The sequence below is a fragment of the Orycteropus afer genome, unplaced genomic scaffold (assembly GCF_000298275.1).
Source record: "Orycteropus afer afer isolate SDZICR_OR568_19922 unplaced genomic scaffold, OryAfe1.0 scaffold00006, whole genome shotgun sequence".
Classification (NCBI taxonomy): domain Eukaryota; kingdom Metazoa; phylum Chordata; class Mammalia; order Tubulidentata; family Orycteropodidae; genus Orycteropus; species Orycteropus afer.
In genome coordinates, this window is record NW_006921593.1 from 29,174,997 (window position 1) to 29,195,372 (window position 20,376).

At 45.5% G+C, this 20,376-nt stretch overlaps 1 protein-coding gene across 1 annotated transcript in view; it reads right to left on the reverse strand.

Moving 5' to 3' along the window:
- The window catches only part of FBXO36 (F-box protein 36), an 83,049-nt gene that overhangs the window by 9,474 nt on the left and 53,199 nt on the right, over positions 1-20,376 (reverse strand). Inside the window, exons 2-3 of the mRNA XM_007942113.2 lie at positions 12,370-12,478; positions 1,961-2,133 (exon numbers count right to left, since the gene is read on the reverse strand). Of these exons, the coding sequence (XP_007940304.1) occupies positions 1,961-2,133; positions 12,370-12,478 (282 nt within the window). The remainder of the gene's footprint in view (positions 1-1,960; positions 2,134-12,369; positions 12,479-20,376) is intronic.

Consider the following 20,376-nt stretch of genomic DNA (forward strand, 5'->3'; position numbering starts at 1 on the left):
AGGATGCTGGACCATGGTGCATCTTCTCACAGCTCCTCTGTGAGGATGCTGGACCATGGTGCATCTTCTCACAACTGTTCTGTGAGGATGCTGGACCATGCCGCATCTTCTCATAACTGCTCTGTGAGGATGCTGGACCATGCTGCATCTTCTCATAGCTCTGCTCTATAAGGATACTGAGGGCTGGAATCCACCACCCAGAAATGCCTGGCTTTAGCACACTGGGTAAATTCTGAGGACAGTTTCCACTGCACTGAAATAATGGCAGGACATTGAGAGGGAGCACAGTAGAGAGTGGAAATGCATACAACTTGTAGAGAAGACAGTTGCTCAAGACAATGAAGAAATTCCAGAAGACAATGGCGACAGCTCCTGTTTCTTTCCATTTACATTAAGAAGCAAATCCAGGCCTTGCTGGAAGCTTTTCCTAGATTCCCACTTGCTATTGGTGTCAGGTGCTGTTGAGTCGATTTTCAGCTTACAGCCACCACATGTGACAGAGTAGAACTGGCTGGTAGGGTTTTCTAGGCTGTAGCTTTACAGGAGCAGGTCACCAGGTTTTTCTCATGCGGAGCTGCTGTGTGGGTTTGAACTGCCAACCTTCTGGCTAACAGCTGAATGATTTAAACATTGTGCCACCAGGGCTCCTTTCGATTCTCAGTGCTGTTGTTAGGTGCTGTCAAGTTGGTGCCAACTCATAGTGACCCTGTGCACAGCAGAAAGAAACACTGCTCGGTTCTGTGCCATTCTCACAATCCTTGCCACGTTTGGACCCACTGTTGCAGCCAATGTGTCAATCATCAGTCCATCTTGTTGAGGGTCTTCCTCTTCTTCATGACCCTCTACTTTACTAAGCACAGTTCGGACTCATAGCAAGCCTACAGGACAGAGCAGGAGCATTCTGTAGCATTTCCAAGGCTGTAACCTTTACAGTAGCAGCCTACCATGTCTTTCTCCCACAGAGCAGCTGGTGGGCTCTACCTGCTGACCTTTCAGTTAGCAGCTGTGTGCTTAACTACTGGGCCATGAGGGCTCCATTTTGGAGGGGGAGGGTAGGGGTCTCGAAATGAAGGAACAGCTAAGGGTCAGGAATCAAAGGACCTCGCCTCCCAAGATCGAGGGAGAAGAACTAACAACCGAGTCATCATGATCCTGACACTGGGTAAAAGGAACAACAACGGTGTTCTCACCTTTATTGGGGCAAAGGAGAGGGCAGGGCACCATGATGTGCAGGCCCGTCAAAACCACACCAACTGGGAGCCAGGTAAGTCAGCAAAGGGCTATTACCGTGAGAAATGAAAATGGATGTTCAGTAGTCGCTACCTGCCTTGTTCTCTTATGCTGTCATGCCTTTTCCTGAGCTGTCCTCTTGACCTGGAATGCCCCCATCCTTCAGACCACCCACCAGGTGAACTCTTATTTCCCTTCAAAACCCAGACAAAATAACCCACTTCTGTGAAGGCAGGCAGAGGGGATCACTTTGCACTGTAAGGTCCCTGAGGGCACTTTCTCCCATCTCTGCTGCTTCTGTGTCTGGGACAGTTGCCCATGTAAAGTAACTGCTAAATTTGACTGCTAACCAGAAGGCTGGCAGTTCAAACCCACCACCAGCCACTCCTCGGAAGGAAGACTGGGCCATCTACTTCCGTAGAGGTACTGCCTCAGAAACCCAAGGAGGGGTTGCTGTGAGTCGGGATTGACTCGATGGCAGTGAGTTTGGGTTTTGTTTTTCTGTGAAGGCAGGCAGAGGGGATCACTTTGCACTGTAAGTCCCTTGAGGATAGGAATAATGTCTTTCATCTCTGCTGCTTCTGTGCCTGGGACAGTGCCTGTGGTAAAGTGACTGCTAAACAAATAACCACTAAGATAAATGGAAATAAATCATGGTGGCATGTTATAAAAATGACTTTGAAAAAGCACATGGAAAATTCTATATAGAAACAAAAGAGTTGACTGTTACCTTTGCAAATCTGCGTGATGTTTGCGAAAGCCTGGCAATATCTTGAAGATCCAGGTAAGAAATGATACTCAGGAGCAAAGCGTCTGAGAGCCGTTCAAGGTAGTCAAAGTTACCTTGGCACAAATTGAGGACATAGTCTATTATTCTCGCACCAAAGATTAAGGCCACTTGAACTGTAATTCAAAGAAACCAACAAACCAACATGGTTATCCTGTGTGGTCACTTACAAGCTATGATAGCAATCAGCAGGTCACAAGCCTTGAGGCATTTCCCCCCTGGGAGTGGTGTGCAGTTAAGCTGAGTCACTCCACCTTCCACCAAGCTGCCTGCCTCTGGGACCAATGGCAGGCCCTGGTGAGGTGCAACTTTCCGGCTGCCCTCCCTGCCCTGCCATCGGGATGAGTCAGCACAGTGCTTGACTGCATCCCCTTGATCACATTAGCACCAGGCTCCGATCTGCACCCTGACTTAACTAGCCAAACTAGCCTTTGCAGCACAGCCTATAGAGGGAAAAGGTGTTACTCACTGGTGTCTCTAGGCCCTTCCCACTCCCCAAAATGATCTGGAGCACAGTAATCCCTCCTAACAGGGAGCTCTGGTGGTGTAGTGGCTAAGGCTGCAGAAGGAAGATGGGGAAATCTACTTCTGTAATGATTTACGGCCTTGGAAACCCGGTGAGGGCCTTTATGAGTCAGATTCAACCTGATGGCAGGTGGGTCTGGTTTTTCTTTTTTGGAAAGCTCCTAACTTCTGCTGATGGTTTTTCTCTTATTTTTTAATCTGTTGTTTCCCTACCAGAGTGTCTTCCTTCCTCTTCCCCTTTGTTCGTCCCTATCTTTACACAATAGAAGACATGGGAAGAGGCAAAGGAAAGAAAACACGTGAAAATGTTTATGAAAACGGTTTTAACTTTTGCCTGATATTTTTCATATCTCTTCAGTTATTTCCAAATTAGGAAACAGTTCACAAAGAGTCGTCAAAGACCATGGCCCACCCAAGCATGGCCAACAGGGGAAGGAAACTCCCTAAAGGACCAAGATAGGATGAATAAATAGGGTAACATGTTTGGAAGGGTGCACGCTCAAATTTCACCAGTGACTGAATCTGGGTGGTGATTTTTATTTTCTTCCTTTTACTATCTATATTTGCTAATCTTCCTCCCTGCATAGGAAATTTTGCATTTTAATGTCACACAATTTCAGTACTCTTCAATCCAAGAGGAGGAAAAAAACCAACTCATCAGACAGCTGCTCCTCCAGATCCGCCATCTTCCTTCTCTGTTTGTCAGTCTTTCTACAGTAAGTCCACGTCACCAGCACACATTTTTCAAATCTTAAAAAGAGAAAAAAAAGGAAGAAAGAAGGAAGAGGGGAGAGAAAAAGAAGGATGGGGGTGGCGAGGAGGAAGACGAGAGAAAACGGAGGGGACAGGATGAAGGGAGGGAGAGGAAAGAGAAAGGACAAGGCCCCTCCTTTTAAGAGAGACCACAGCAGGCTGCTGTGTGGGGAGGTGTGTGCGCACCAGTGGTCCCAAGCCTGGGCTTCCTCAGTGTCTTGATGCTCAGGTTTCCCCTTCTCACTCTGAGAGCCCCACCACAGTCAGCTGTTATCGATTGAATTGTCTCCTCAAAAAATACATGCTGTAAATCCTAATCCCTATGCCTGGGTTATAATCCCATTGGGGAAGGGGTTGTCTTCGTTACATTAATGAAACAGTATTAGTGTAGACTGTGTGTTAAATCAATCTCCTTTCAGATATAAAAAGAGTAGATTGAGGAAGGAAGGAAGGAAGCAGAGATGAGGGAAGATAGATGCCCCGCCACGGAAATACCACCAAGGACTATTGTTGTTGTTGATGTTGTTATGTGCCAACGAGTCGGTACCAACTCATAACGACCCCTCCTTGGGTTTCCGAGGCGGTATCACTACAGAAGTAGATTGCCCAACTTTCCTTCCGAGGAGTGGCTGGTGGGTTTGAACTGCCAGCCTTCTGGTTAGCAGTCAAGTGCCTTAGGCACTATGCTACCAGAGCTCCCCAAGGACTGTTAGAATATGGAAAGCTGAAAATGCACCTAATAAGCTAGGTGATCTAGTTAAGGGGATATCCAAGCACCGTGTTGGACATGATGTCTGATTTCTTCTTGCTGCTTAAAACGAAATGTGAGAGGAGAGAGAAAAGCTAGAGGAAGGTCTTTTAAACAAAAGGAGCCAGCATTTGCTGATTTGCAGCATTCTCTGCCTCTTCAGGGGGCAAACAATGCTAAAATTAAGAAATAGCTCCTAGTCAAAGATCAAATCCAGGCACTGTAAGCAAACATGGTACAAAGACAAAGCTGAGGGCATGGCTGTACAGTGTTTCGTTAAGAACCATCTAATCAGACATTAGGACTTCTAAGAGCCTCAAGGGTATTTATTGTCACTCAGATCACTGTGCAATACATTTAGAAATAGAACACTTTCCCCAAACATTTGGGAAATTTAAACACATTTCTGAATAATTTATGTGTCAAAGATGAATATCATAAATTAGTAAATATTTAAATCTAAGTAACAACAAAAATTCTACATAAAAAATAATGTTTGGATATAGATATTGTTAGAGAAAAAGTTATTGAAATCTTATGAACAGCTTTTATACGTCATCATTTATTCGACTCATAGCGACCCCTCCTTAGGTTTCCGAGGCAGTATCACTATGGAAGTAGATTGCCCAACCTTCCTTCTGAGGAGTGGCTGGTGTCATTTAACTTTAGCTACTCTATATTCAAGAGCAAAGTTTCAGAGTCTCTTCTGACATCAATTCTGGTCTTTTCTTTCTTTCCTGTCTTTTTAATGACCTTTTGCTTTCTTCTTGTATGATGTCCTTGATGTCATCCCACAAAGTGTCTGGTCTTTGGTCATTCATGTTCAAATCTATTCTTGAGACTCTGGCTTGAATTTCTGGCAGTTTATTCTCTAAATGCAGGTGGGATAAAATTAAGGTCATATTTTGGCTTTCATGGATTTTTTAAAATTTTCTTCAGCTTCAACTTGAACTTGCATATTACTAATTTATGGTTGGTTCTTGGCAGAAAGTAGAGAAAAATGTCTCTGTTTTATTGACTATGCAAAGGTATTCAATGTGGATCACAACAAATGAAGGAAGACTTTGCGAAGAATAGGAATTCCCAACCACTTAATTGTGCTCATGTGGAATCTGTATGTAGACTAAGGAATGGTCATTCAAACAGAACAAAGGGTTACTGCCTCGTTTAAAATCAGCAGAAGTGTGTGTCAGGGTTGTATCCTTTCACCATACTTATTCAATCCATATGCTGAACAGATAATCCAAGAAGCTGGACTATGTGATGAAGAATGTGGCATCAGGATTGGAGGAAGACTCATTAACAACCTGCGATATGCAGGTGACACAACTTTGCTTGCTGAAAGTGAAGATGACTTGAAGCACTTACTGATGAACATTAAAGACTACAGTCCTCAGTATGGATTACATCCCAACACAAGACAAAATCCTCATACCTGGACCAATAAGCAGCATTATGATAAATGGAGAAGAGATTGAAGTTGTCAAGGATTTCATTTTATTGGAAATCACAATCGAAGTCCATCGATGCAGCAGCCAAGAAATCAAATGACATATTGCATTGAGCAAATCTGCTGCAAAATAACTCTTTAAAGTGTTAAAAGTGAAGACGTCTCTTTGAAGACTAAGGTGTGCCTGACCCAAGCCATGGTATTTTCAATCGCCTCATATGCATATGAAAACTGGACAATGAATGAGAAAGATTGTTTTAGAAGAGTTGAGGCCTTTGAATTATGGTGTTGGCAAAGAATACTGAGTATACCACAGACTGCTGGATGAATGTTGGGTTTGTTTTTTTGAGCTGGAAGAATGAACACATCTGTCTTGGCAGAAGTACAGCCAGAATGGTCCTTAGAAGGAAGGACATGTTAACAGGAGGGATCAGGCCCTGGGGAAGAATATCATGTCTGGTAAAGTGGAGGGTCAGCAAAAAAAAAAAAAAAAAAAAGGAAGCCCCTCAACAAAGTGGATTGACACCGTGGCTGCAACAATGGGCTCAAACATATCAACAACTGTAAGGATGGCTCAGGACCCGGCAGCTGTTTGTTCTGTTGAGTGTGGGGTCGCTATGAGAGGGAACCAACTCAGCCGCAGCTAACAGCAACAATGGTGATGACACGCGGGAAGGATGCTGAACTTATCATTAGGAACACGCTAAGTAAACACGATGCTGTTTTCACCATCTGACCCAAAGAGACTAAAGAGAGGAGGACTATCTAACGAGTGACTGCAAAGTGTAAGGAAACTCCTATACCTGTCCGATGGAGAATAATCGAATGTAGCAATTTCTGAGCATAGGAAGTGATGGGCATTTGGCGTAAGTTTTGAATTATTCAAAACTGAAATACTGTAACATCAAGATATTAATGAAGTATCGTTTTACGTACAAAAGTTGAAATCACGGAAATCACCCAGTTTAACATTATGTGAAGAATAGCCCAATTATAAAGTTGGCATAATTATAAAGGTCAAGTGAACTGGAAACAGCACCCCCATAACCTCCCATGGCAGCGCTGCTCGAACTGGTGAACAGACACTCTTGGCATCCTTTGTCAGATCAGCCTGGAAACACGCACGGCTTCAATAATTCACTACCTCAAATAAAACAGGGAGGATCTATCAACACGCATGATGCAGATACTCTGGATCCAGCAATGCCATGTCTAGGAATCTGTACTACTGACCTTGTCAGGAAGTGGGCAAAGATAAATCAGATCTAGAATACACCTAAGTGTTCGGTAAGAACAGCAACCCACTGGAAACAATCTGAAAATATCCATCAGTTGAGGATTTTATGTTTATACAATGGAATATCATATGGTCTGAAAAGAATGAGGTACTTCTTTATCTATCCTAACCCCCAATCCCCAAACCCATTGCCATCAAATTGATTCCAACTCACAGTGACTCTATAGGACACCAGGCGCTCCTAGGGAGAAAGATGGGGCAGTCTGCTTCCGTAAAGATTTAAAGCCTTGGAAACCCTGCAGGGCGGTTTAGCTCTATGCTTTAGGGTTTCTATGAGTTGGAATCAACTCGACAGCATCAGTAACAGGCAATGTTATTGATGGGTGTTGAGGACCCATCAAAAACAAAGCTAAGTCCCTATAATAGCACAGCTTACATTCTAGTGATGGAAACATAATTAAATAAACAAATAAATATATAGTATATGCTCCTTAGAAGTGAGGATGGTGACACTTCATCTCCCACATTTGGACATGTTATCAGGAGAGACCATTCCCTGGTGAGGGACAACCGGCTTGGTAAAGTAGAGGGTCAGCAAAAAAGAGGAAGGCTCTCCAAGAAAGGGAAATCACAGGCATCCAAACCGGTAAGGAGGAAGTCAAGCTATCCCTATGTGCTCAAGATAGGAGCCTATACATAGAAAACCCAAGAAACTCAGCCAGAAAATCACTGGAACTGATTGAGAGATTTAGCATCGTGGCAGGATACAAGATAAACATACAAAAATCAGTTGGATTCCTCTACACCAGTGAAGAGACTGCTGAAAGGAAATAAGGAAATCAATACCATTTACAATAGCTACCAAAAGTATAAAATACTTGGGAATAAATCTTACCAAGGACACAAAAGACCTGGAAAGTACAAAGAAAACTATAAAACACTACTTCAAGAAACCGTAAAAACAAAACTCAAAATCATAAAAAAACAAAACAAAACAAAAAAAAAACGACCAGGTTGGCTGGTCTGATAGAGCTTGGTGAGACCCCTGAGACCATGGCCTCTGGTTATGCTTTAGGTCTGGAACTGAACTCACTGGTGTGGCCTCCAGCCAAACAACAGACAGGCATATGAGGTAAACATTTACATCAGGTAGATACACTCCTTGGAGTGCTCAGATCAATCGTGGGAGAACAGAAAGGCAGTATTTGCACAGGGAGACAGCTGGAGGTGGGAGGGGTGCATGGGAGCAAAGGATACAAGGAAGAGCTACCTACAGGGAAGTGGGGAGAGAGCTGTCACACTGTGGGTAATTGCAGTCAATGTCACGAAACAAAATGTGTATGAACTGCTGTATGGAAAATAAATTTGCTCTGTAAAGTTTCAACCAAATCACAATAAAAATTCAAAAACAAAAACAAAAACTCTGCAATATGCAGATGACACAACCTTGCTTACTGAAAGTGAAGAAGACTTGAAGCACTTCCTGGTGAAGACTGGAGACCTCAGCCTTAAGTATGGATTACACCTCAATATAAAGAAAAAATCCTCACAACTGGACCAGTAAGCAACGTCATGATAAATGGAGAAATGACTGAAGTTGTCAGGGATTTCATTTTACTTGGATCTACAATCAACACCCACGGAAGCAGCAGTCAAGAAATCAGATGACTTGTTGCATTGGGCAAATCTGCTGCAAAAGACGTCTTTAAAGTGTTAAAGAGCAAAGATGTCACTTTGAAGACTAAGGTGTGCCTGACCCAAGCCATGGTATTTTCAATAGCTTCGTATACATGTGAGATCTGGACAGTGAATAAGGAAGACCACAGAAGAGTTGATGCTTTTGAGTTGTGGTGTTGGCTAAGAATGCTGAAAGTACCATGGATTGCCAGGAGAATGAACTCATCTGTTTTAGAAGAAGTACAGCCAGAATGTTCCTTAGACGTGAGACTGGCCAGACGTTCCTCGTGTGCTTTGGTCATGTTGTCAGGAGGGATCAGGCTCTGGAGAAGGATATCATACTCGGTGAAACAGAGGGTCAGCAAAAAAAGGGGAAAGCCCTCAATGAGGTGGACTGACACAGTGGCTGCAACAGTGGGATCAAGTGCAGCAAAGACTGTGAGGACGTACAGGGTTGGGCAGTGTTCTGTTCTGTTGTATGTGGGGTCACCATGAGTTGGAACTGGCTTGACAGCACCCTACAACAACAAAAGTCTTGGAAGAAGGAACTGTGGTGGCACAGTGGCTAAATTATTCAGCTGCTAACCAAAAGGTCTGCAGTATGAACCACTAGCCGCTCTGCAGAAGAAAGATGAGGCAGTATACTTCTATGAAAGATTACAGCCTCGGAAGCCCTATGGGGCAGCTCTATTCTGCCATATAAGGTCACTATGAGTCAGACTCAACTCGACAGCAACAGATTTTTTTCTTTTTTAAAAAATCTTGGAATTGACATACCATCACTTCTGCTGAATTCTACTGGTCACACAAATCCAGCCCGATACCATGTGGGAGGGGACTACGTAGAGTGAATACTGAGAGGAGGGGCTCACTGGGCCATTATGGACTCTGCTGGGGCACCTCTGGTGCTGTGGGAGGTCTAGAAACTGAGGCACAGTTGAGATTGTGTTTTTGTTGATGGGCTGGATCTAGTTTGTAAGAGAAAGAAAGGAATCCAGGATGGCTTCAGGACTGCTGACCTGGTTTCTTCTTTGGGCAGGGCTGGGAGTGGGAGTCAGGAGCTATTTTTGGACCCCTTACATCTGAGATCCTATCAGATCCATGAGTGAACATATCAAAGGGGCAGGGAGGTTAATATACAAGTGTGGAGGCTAGGGAGAGCTCCAAGCTGGAGAGATCAAAATAGGTCTTGCCTGTTTATGGGTGACATTTAAAATAGTCCCAGGGAGTAGGGAGTATAGATAGAGAAGAGAAGAGGCCCAAGCACTAAGTCCTGGGGCCCAAAATTTCTAGTTGGGAGAGATGAAGAGGAGACAGCAAAGAAGACTGGGAGGAGACACGTGAGTTGGAGGAGAACCAAGAGACAGGAAGCCAGGGGGAGGAAATGTCAGGAGAGAGATTCGTGCTGCTGAGAAGCCCAGGAGGCAGGGTGGCATGGCTCCGATGTTCCGTCAGGACTGCCAAGGGGGACCCAGATTTCTAGAGACACATGGCCACTGTGTTAGGACAACAGAGAGGGAGGAGCTTGGAGGGGGAAAACTTTTGGGGGGATTTTGAGGACTATGGCAAATAGGGGATGGGAAAGAATAAACCCAGTCAAACATCACCTACTTAACAACAATGATTAAGAGCCCACTGGGTACCAGGAACAGTTCTAAGTACTGTACTTATCAGGCTATTTCACACTCCCCATGGAGTAAATATGATCATCTCTACTCCAGGATTTTGGAAATTGATTCATAGATGAGACGCGTCATGGGCTTGTGGTCACACACAGCTGGCCAGTGGCAGCACACCTTGGCTGAGGACCCCGGCCCAGGCGCTGGGCTCCAACGAGCCAGTCTGCAGCTGGAGGGAGAAGGCTCTCTCCTCCCTGGGAATTGAAGGAGGAAGACAGTGACCAACAGCAGTGTTGTTTGGAGTTCTCCCCTCTGCTGGGCGATTCCCGAGGCCGTGGGAGGTCTAGAACAGAGGAGCCTTTGAACTCTTGGGGCTGACTGAGTGGGAGATCACAGTGCTGCTCCTGGCAGACGGCCCCAGGCAGTGCTGACCCTGGGACTCTCCCAGTGCAGTTTACGGTCTCTTCTCCGACCTCGACCTCGCTGGAGCCCGGGACTTCCCCTTCTCTCCAGGCAGGAGGGGAGCCAGCAGGGAGGCAGGCCTGAACACTAACAGCTCATTGGTTTGTGCATTATCGCCTCCTTTTATTAGGAAACCCACAAGGGATAGTCCTGAAGCTAAGGAAGTCCCCCAGCCCCAGCATCTACAGTGTAGGAGGGGTTGGCACTTAAGTTGCCCAAGGAACACTACTGCTGGCCTTCACCTCCAATCACTCTGGTCCAAACACCCATCTCCTCCAGGTTTCTGTGAAGTCAACCAGAAAACCATGTGGTCGTCAGTGAATAGTCAGCACTCACTGGACATCTGTCCCTGGGGTAGCTACCACCCTGGTTAGAAAATGAAACGGATCTGTGCAGAAAAAGGCCTATTCTCCAGTGAAATAAGGGGGACATGCCTGGAGTAAGTTTTATTTAATGAAAAGTGGACAGCCTTGACCCAGAATGGTTCTTTTTAAAGCCAATAATGAGTTTTAGAAACATCTGCTGTAAAGGAGTGAACAAAAGATGGGGTACACCGTCAGGAATGTTAGGCAACCAATCCAGACTTCTTTCTTTACTGAGGTGAAAATACACACAACAAAACCACCAACCCAACAACTTCCACGTGTACAACTCAGTGGTATTGATGACGTTCTGCAGGCCATGCAGGCTTTGTCACTGTCCTTTTCCAAATCATGCTACTACCGTAATCAATCCACATGTTTATCTATTTAAGGAAAAACAAACAAACCCAAACCACCGCCCCCTGAAAAATCCCTGAAAAAGAACTCTTACATGGTCTAAGGTTAAACAACAGAGTGTTTGTCAGGGTGTTGGTTACCAAAGACCCACCCAGAGTGTGTCTTTTAAAAACAGCACTAAATATACACTTGATTTCAGTGCTTAGTCCTGGCAGTGTGAGGATTTAGCTGGGAGACCCTGGAGAGTCACATTCTTTCTGAATCTCACTTACGAAATAGAGATAATAATTCTGATTTCACAGGGCTATTGTGACAATCGAATGAGCATCAATTTCTGTGGGAGAGCACTTGTTGTTATTAATATTAATAGCATCAGTAATTGCTACTAATAAAATCAGAATCCCTAAGGTGACTTCTAGTCATAAAATTTTATTATTAAGGAGTTTAGTTTTCCTAATGCTGTTGCTTTTATGTTAAAAAGGAATTGCTTATCTTTCAGAGTTGCACACTGATGTGGTTTAGGAGGATACGATACATAATTGGGATTTGGCTCAAAATAATCTAGCAGGAACTGTGGGTTGGGGTCAATGTTTTGGCCACATTTTGAGTATTGCTGAAGTAAGGTCATGGGTGCATGGCAGCTTGCGAAACCATTCTGCTTCCTCTTTATGGCATGGATTTTCATATGAAGAAGAAAAAAAAGAAAAATAGGGAAATTTCTACTATTAAAGCCCCAAGTGCTAAGTAATGAAGACTGCTCCTCAAGCAAATTTCATTATTAAAAGAAATAGCAGGTAGCACTCTTGACCGAATGCCAAGATGCTTAAGAATTCAAGGATGTGATTATGTTTTCAAAGGGCTTTTTAATTTATCTCTAAGGTAAAAGAAACTCATTTTAATGAAATTATACTTAAATGATTTAACTTCATCACTGGAACCCATATGTTGACCTGGAGTCTTAAACATGTCAAGATAGTTCCCAAAAGAAACGTCAGGCCATGCTACCACTTTGTGGTTCTCTAAGAACCCAGTGCTGTATGATTTCCAGTAGGTAGTTCCTCAGCACTGTGGGAAACGCTGGTATGTGCGCTCCGACTCCGGCGGCATCTGCCAGCGATGAAAGAACGGAAACCCTAAGTACATAACGTGTCCCCTTCCTTGCCTTGCAGGTGTGAATTCTCTAGGAAGTCCTCATGAGTTTCTTTGGCTTCTCCAGGCTTGGCTGATCGATACTCACTCCTCAGGGAAATCTTCCACCATCTGAAGATAATCTGTAAACGGAATAGAGGGTGACACGAATGAAGACTCACTTCCGTAGGTTTGCGGCCTGAAACAGCCCTTGGTGAGCACACAGCACTTGCATCCAGCGTCAGCTCTGGCTTTGCAGCCTGCACTCATCCCATTAGAGGTGCAGGATGGGCGTCGGGGAGCATTTTCCTTAGAGACTGTTGTTGCTGGGTGCCGTCGAGTCATTTTTAATGCATCGTGACCCCACTCACAGAGCAGAACTGTGTTTCCTTGGCTATAAATCTTTACAGAAGCAGACTGCCACATCTTTCCCCCGCAGAGCAGCTGGTGGGTTTGAACCAATGACTTCTGAGGGGCAGCCGAGTGCTTAACCAGTGTACCACCAAGGCTCCTTCCTGTAAAGATGACAGCCTAGGAAACCCTATGGGGCAGTTCTACTCTGTTACAGGGGCTCGCTACAGGTCGGAACTGACCCCACGGCACCCATTTCCGGCACCCATTTCTGTGGAGTGGTGGCTCACGGTAGAAAGACTGTGCACTCGGGAGCGTTTCTGGTTCCCTCTCTATTCAAAAACACATCCGCTGCAGCTTACCCACAGCACCAGTCCCTTCCTCCCCTGATTGGTGTGGCTAATAGAGACGCAGGGAAACCACCAACTCAGCCCAGCGCTGGGGGCTCTGCCAAAGTCAGTGCTGCCTCTGCTTGGAGTCCTCCCTTCCCCAGCCCACCTCTGCCCCCCCCCACAGTGTTGTGAGGGGCGACAGTACAACAGCACAGGCCTTCATTCCTGGGGGGGCAATCTGTAGCGCTGAGAAGCAGGACGGCAACCCTGGCACTTCCCAGAGTACGTGTGCCCGCTGCTCAGGCTCTCGCAGACCACGAAGTCTGAATCCAACCTCCTAGTGTCCCTGACCAGAGGCTGGCCGAGGCGGTGGGATACTGCGTGAGCAGGTAGGGAAGGGGTAGGAAATCCCGTATTTTAAGTAGCATGCAAATGACACTCCTCCTTAGAGGACATCTAGGAATTTGGCATTCTTCACACTCCACTGCTCTCAGTTTTCCATTTCAAGCTGCAGAGGAATTCATGTTAACCCACCTTTGAGATCACAGGAGCTGGTAAGTGCAGCTCCCACCATTCCCCCACTGATTCAAGTCAAACACAACGGAGGCATCTTTGACACTGTTTTTCCTGTTACTCCACAGACAGGCCCGGTGATTCCACTTTGATAATACATTCTCAGGCCAGCTCCTCGCCATCTCCACCCTGGCACCTAGTCTAAGCTGCCACCACCTTCAATGTCTCCTCACCCCCAACACAGGGTGTCTGTGAATCCTCACACGTGTCCTCCCATGGTGCGATGGTTCAGTACTCCCCTGCTAAGCGGTGGTTTGAAGCCGCCCAGTGGCTCTACAGCAGAAAGACCTGGTGATCTGCTTCCATGACAATTACAGCCTAGAAAACCCCATGACACAGTTCGACTCTGTCACCTCAGGTTCCAGCACAGAAAATCAACTCAATGGCACTAACGAGAACTTGTAATTGACAGAGCGTACCTCGTCCTGCAGTTACATCCAGCAGAGCTGGGACTCCAACTAGGTGTGGCATAGCCACGTGTCTGAGGCCACATCCTCTAAACTTTTAAAGCAAGTTGGGAAGTCAGAAGCCTTTGCTCCATTGCACTCAACTCAGACAGATGAGCAAGAAGTCTCAGAGGAGAGAAGTCAGAAGTGATACATCTCCTTCCCCACAATCTTAGAAACAAAAGAAAAAACCACCCTTTGCCGTCCAATTGATCCCGACTCACGGTGAGCCCATGTGGTACAGAGTAGAACTGCTCCACAGCGTTTTCCTGGCTGTAATCATTCTGTTAGCAGACCACCAGGCCTTTCTTCTGATGGGTATAAGCCACCATCCGTTAGGTTAGCAGGTGAATGCAAACCGTTTACACCTCCTAGAGGCCTTACGACCAGGTATTATATTAGCATGCAAGGAAGTCTCAGACTGAATTCTGCCACAAGAAAGACATTTCTGAGCAAGCAGGTACCAAAGAGTCCACAGACCCAGTCCTAGAGCTCAGGGGAGCCCTACTCCTGTCCATTTTGGCAAGCTACAAGCATGTTTGCAGGACAGTTACTCTCCAAGGCAACTGCACCCCCACGACAGTGACATAATTAGCTACCCTTCTGGCCAGATCAGCAACCAAAGCCTTGGTCAAGTAGGGGAGCTGGGAACAAATGGAGCTGCAGAGCGGGGGCTGCTCACTCACCACACCGCTCACCAAACGGGCAGGGACGCTCGTACAATTCCACGTCGGCCTCCGGGCTTGCACACCGCTCATCTCTTCAACGTAATATGACTGCTGGCATTCCTCAAGCTAATTAACAAACCCTCTGGTACTGATTTAGGAGGCAGTACTTGAAGTGCTTGTCATAGTGCCTCTGGAGGGAGGAGCCCCAGGGTACAGAGTCAAGTTGACTTACACAGATAACTGTCTACAGGCAACTGTCTTCACGGAGGTATTCCACATCTAGTACAGAGAATGTAACACTGGCCTCAGGCAACGTTGCTGGCTGGCACCAGCATTCTAGCCTCCGCATGCATAGTTCATAAATACAGCGTGCTTTCTGAGGCATTATGCTATCCTCAGAGCCCTAATAGCACAATGGTTAAGCACTTGGCTGTTAACCAAAAAGTTGACGGTTCAAACCCACTCAGTGTTTCTGCAGGAGAAAGACCTGGAGACCTGTTCCCCTAAAAATTATAGCCTAGAAACCCCGTGGGGCAGTTCTACTCTGTCCCATGGGGTCGCTATGAGTCGGAATCGACTTGCACCCAACAACAGCAAGCTTTCCTTAGGTACAGTCTTCAAACTACAACAACAAACTACATTTACAGAACAGTACAGAGAGGAGGTGGAGGCATGTCTGGCCTCATAGGAATAAGCCTTGAGCTGTTGATGGTGACTTTGTTTTCCCTTTGTGAGGTTGGAGGAGGTCAGAGGATGCTACCTCCACGCCCATTGGTTCGATTTTTGTAAATCATTGAGAGGAATTTAATTTGGCTTGGCAAGATCCACCCGAAACCCTTAAAAACAGTCATACTCTTTGACTCAGACATTCTACATGGAAGAGTTTATCCTAAGGAATTTATCAAGATGTACACAAAGTTTTTTTACATGAGGATGTTTACCTTGGGTTAATTACAATGAAAAATCAGAACTGACAGAAGGGCTCCATCATGGGGAACTACCGGTCAAATGACCAAGGGATGTTACAGTGGAGCGCTCTGTCGCCAATCAGATAATTCACGCAGAGAAAATTAATAGCACAGAAAACTGTTAATGATGATTTGTTAAAAGCCTCAGATAAGTACACTCCACTGATCCAAATACTGAAAAGAAAATATATCTGCATCGAAAAAAGACTAGAAGGCTGTGGACAATGATTAGCACAAGCTATTTGATATCACCATTTAAATTTTCTTCTACTTTTTTGAGTTTTCTAAGTTTCCTACAATGAATCAATATTGATTTTGTAATCAGAATAAAATCTGTGAATAATGTTTTCAAAAGAAATCATTTCAGAACCAAAGGTTAAAAACAAACAATAAAGGCTTTTGTAGTTGCATCACCCGGGTTGAAACAAACCAACCAAAAACTGTTTTCTTAGCTGTTTGTACCAGAAAATCAAATGACAGGCAGTCTGCGTTAGGAAGGAGATCTGTTCCTAACTGTTCTGCCTTTCAGAATTTATGAGTAGGCTGAACAGGTTCTCATTTAGCCTTACTTTAGTGTAAGAAGGGAGCTCTGGTAGTGTAGTGCCTAAGGCATTTGACTGCTAAACAGAAGGCTGGTGGTTCAATCCTACCAGCCACTCCTAGGAAGATTGGGCAATCTACTTCCGTAGTGATACTGCCTCGGAAGCCCATGGAAGGTTCTCTATGAGTCAGATCTGACTTGATGGCAGTGAGTTTGGTTTGGTTTGGTTTTAGTGCAAGAAAAGGCTCAGTGCCTTTTCAATGATTTAAAAGCTACACATGCAACAAGTGAAGGGAACTGTGATGAACAATTTGCTGGGAATGGGGTTTGGTTCAGTCATTTCAAAGTGAGGGCCCGAAGTCAGACCAGGGAAAACCTGTATGCAAAACACACTATTTGAATGAATCACAACTTCACTGAACTTTCCATCTGGAGTCCTGAGTCCTGGGTGGTGCAGACGGTTAAATGCTCAGCTGTTGACGGAAAGGTTCGTGGTTTAAGTCCACCTTGAGTGTCTTGAAAGGAAGGCCTGGCATCAGCTTCTGAAAGGTCACAGCCATGAAAACCCCGCAGAGCAGTTCCTGTCTGGCACACACAGGGTCGCCAGGCGTCAGAGCTAATGGCACGCAGCGGGTATTTTTAAGCACAGCAATGGAAAGGCGCATCGTGGAGCACTGTGTTCTGTTTCTCACACGGAGGCAGCTCCAAACGAGCACAGCTAACATTTCTCACCCAAATATCGGTGAACTGGGTGTGAACTGCTATGGTGTTAGCTTATTTCAATTCACAAATACGTACAGATTTATTGTTATATATTGTATCCCTTTTCTGAAAGCCTTAAAACCTATAAACACTGTCTTAAGCATCTTGTTCTTGTCAACAATGAATGTTTTGTCAACCTTAGGCATTTGGAGCTTGCCTCTACTCTCCCCAGTTTCACTAATCTTCCCAACGGCCTGTGAACAATGGGTGACCATCTTGCTACCAAATACCACACTCATTGCCATTGAGTGGATTCCGAGTCATAGAGACCATACAGGACAGAGTAGAACTGCCCTACATGGTCATTTCTCTGGAAGCAGATGGCCTCATCTTTCTGAACTGTGACTGTCTTGCTATGGAAGTGGAAATTAACCTCAGACAAGTTGGAGAACTTTCACCAGCTCCTTTGGGCCAGGCGAGGCTGCCCTTGCCCCGTCCTGTGCTCTTTCCCGGCCTCACCCCACCCCAGGACGGAGCCGCTCAGCCCGTCAGAGGATAAGCTACATGCCCCCTGTGTGTCGGAGCAGAGCTGTGCTCTGTGGGTTTTCAGCAGCTGAGTTTCCAGAAGCAGATCACCAGGCCTTTCTTCCGAGGAGCCTCTGGTGGACTTGAAGCTCCACCCTTTGGGTTAGCAGCTTTGCACCCCCAGGAATGCACATAGTTCAGTAAAAACACCAACTCAAACTCACTGCCGTCGAGTCAGTCCCGACTCCTAGCGACCCCTCCTTGGGCTGCCGAGGCAGTATCACTACGGAAATAAATTGCCCAACCTTCCTTCCGAGGAGTGGCTGGTAGGTTTGAACCACCAGCCTTCTGGTTAGCAGTCAAATGCCTTAGGCACTACACTACCAGAGCTTAACAGAAATCAGGGGACCGATGTACAATTCTTAAAAATTTAATTTACATTTAGCATATTTTGAGACTTCTTGGAGTGCATAAGGCATCTGACTGCTATCCAGAAGGCTGGAGGTTCAAACCCACCAACCACTCCTCAGAAAGAAGATTGGACAATCTACTTTGGTAGTGATACCACCTTGGAAACCCAAGCTCCGACTCAATGGCAGTGAGTTTGGTTGTTGTTTTTTAATACATCTCCAGCAAACTTCTCAAATAAACAAATTGAGCTTACTTTTAAAAGAGAGATCTGAGACTTCTCACTCATCTCCCTGATCTTTCTTCTGTTCCAATGACTAAAGCAGGGCAAAGGGGCACCCAAGGCAGCACCTCAGCATTATTATTATTATTATTATTATTTTTTGCAAAATCCACAAGGCCACCCCCTGCCCGGGCCTATGACAGTCCCACTGCTGCCCCCAGCTAAAATCCTGATACTAGAACACAGAGTGGCGCCTCTGAAGATCGAGGGGCCAGGCCTTACACTGCGATCTCTACCCTTTGTCCTTGGAAATGACTTAATCTCTTTGGCCTCAGCTTCCTCATCTCCAAAATGGAAATAATAATGATGCCTCCTCACTGAGTTTGAGATGCCAGAGAGAATACCCAAGGTGCCCTGCACCCTGCTGGGCAGACAGTGTGCTCAGCCGAGGCAGGTCCTCCCTGTGCCTTTGGGTTCACTTACTGGCTGGGCCTTCGTCCTCATGATAATAAACTCAGCCCCAAAGACCAAGGGCTCAGAACCACATCCTTTTCTCATCAACTATCTAACAATATTCGATCACAATTATTCTTTATCGAGGACCGCTTTCTAGTCTTCAGAGATGTGTATTTCAGCTTCTCAGTCAGCCCTGGCAATGGATTTTTCTAATCCTCAGTAACCATAAAGAACCACATGCACTTTGCTATCAAGAGTCATCTATATACCCAGCTGACAAACACAATGGCTTGCGAACGAACAGAGCGGCTTGCCAGATACCATACACTCAAACAGGGCACTCAGAACCCTTCAGAGCATCTGTCCAGGAAATACGTTAGTGACTCAGAACGGTGGCCCACTGTTCATTTTCCTTCAGCCTATTATTATCCACCAGGTCAAATTTCTCCCTGGTTTGGAAATTACATATAATTAGGGGATTTCATGGAGTGGTGTTGAGATACTGTGTCATGAAGACTTTATGAAATTAGATCTTTTATTAGGTGAAGAAGGAATTTGTTATCAGAACAGCCTACTGGGAAGCTGAGAGGCAAGAACGTCAAGATTAAACCGGGTGTAATTTCACATTTCACTACCAGTCAAAACCTCACCAAGTACTGACAGTCCAAAGGTGGAAAGATGATCGTTTCCATAAACTGACTTATGAAGATGATTTATTTCATGGTATATTTAACCCACCAGCCACTCCTCGGAAGGAAGATGGGGCAATCTACTTCTGTAGTGACACCACCTCGGAAACCCAAGAAGGGGTCGCTATGAGTCGGGTCTGACTCGATGGCATATAACAACAACAACAACATATTTAAACAATTACAGCATCAAGTATGTATGTGTTCCTCCATATATCTATGTGCCCCACCCATCTGTCCATTTGTCATTCTGTGGTGGTTTGCTTTGATACTAGAAGTTATACCACTGGGAGTTGAAACGCCAGCAGAGTCACTCGTGGTGGACACGTTTCAGTGGAGCCTCCTGATGAAGACAGACTAGGAAGAAAGGTCGGGTGATCGACTTTTAAAATGCAGCCAGTGAAAACCTCAAGGATCACAACAGGACGTTGCCCACCTTGCTTGCTTTGCTTCATCAGGACGCATCAACATAGAGAGAAGGACATCACACTTGGTGGAGCAGAGGGCCAGTGAGGGTGAGGGGACCCTCGGTGAGACAGACTGGCACAGTAGCTGCAAGCATGGAGGTGAGCAAGCTGACAACTGTGAGGCTGACGCAGGACGGGATAACATTTTATCCAGTTGCACACTGGGCTGCCACGAGCTGGAACAGACTCCAAGGCAACTAACAACAACAACATACATCTATGCATCATTCAATGTGTCTACTAAACACAGCAGAAGGCAGACTTCCAGCCACCAAAAATCTACCCTGGAATGGCAGTGACTCTTCTCATTCAGGAATAAAAAAACAAAAAATCCAAACTCACTGCCATCGAGTCGGATCCAACTCATAGCGACCCCTCCTTGGGTTTCCAAGGCAGTATCACTACGGAAGTAGATTGCCCCATCTTCTTTCCAAGGAATGGCTGGTGGCTTGAACCACCAGCCCTCTGGTTAGCAGTCAAATGACTTAGGCAACCTTATTAAGAATGGACAAGATGAAAGAAGAATGAAGAAAACCAAAGATTCATGCGCGATCCACAGCCTATACGACTATGAGACCAGAAGAACTATGTGGTACCCGGCTACCACTGTCAACCACTCGGAGGGAGATCTATGTAGGAGATCCTGGATAGAGAGGGAGAACAATGTGGAACAAAACTCAAAATCATTTGGA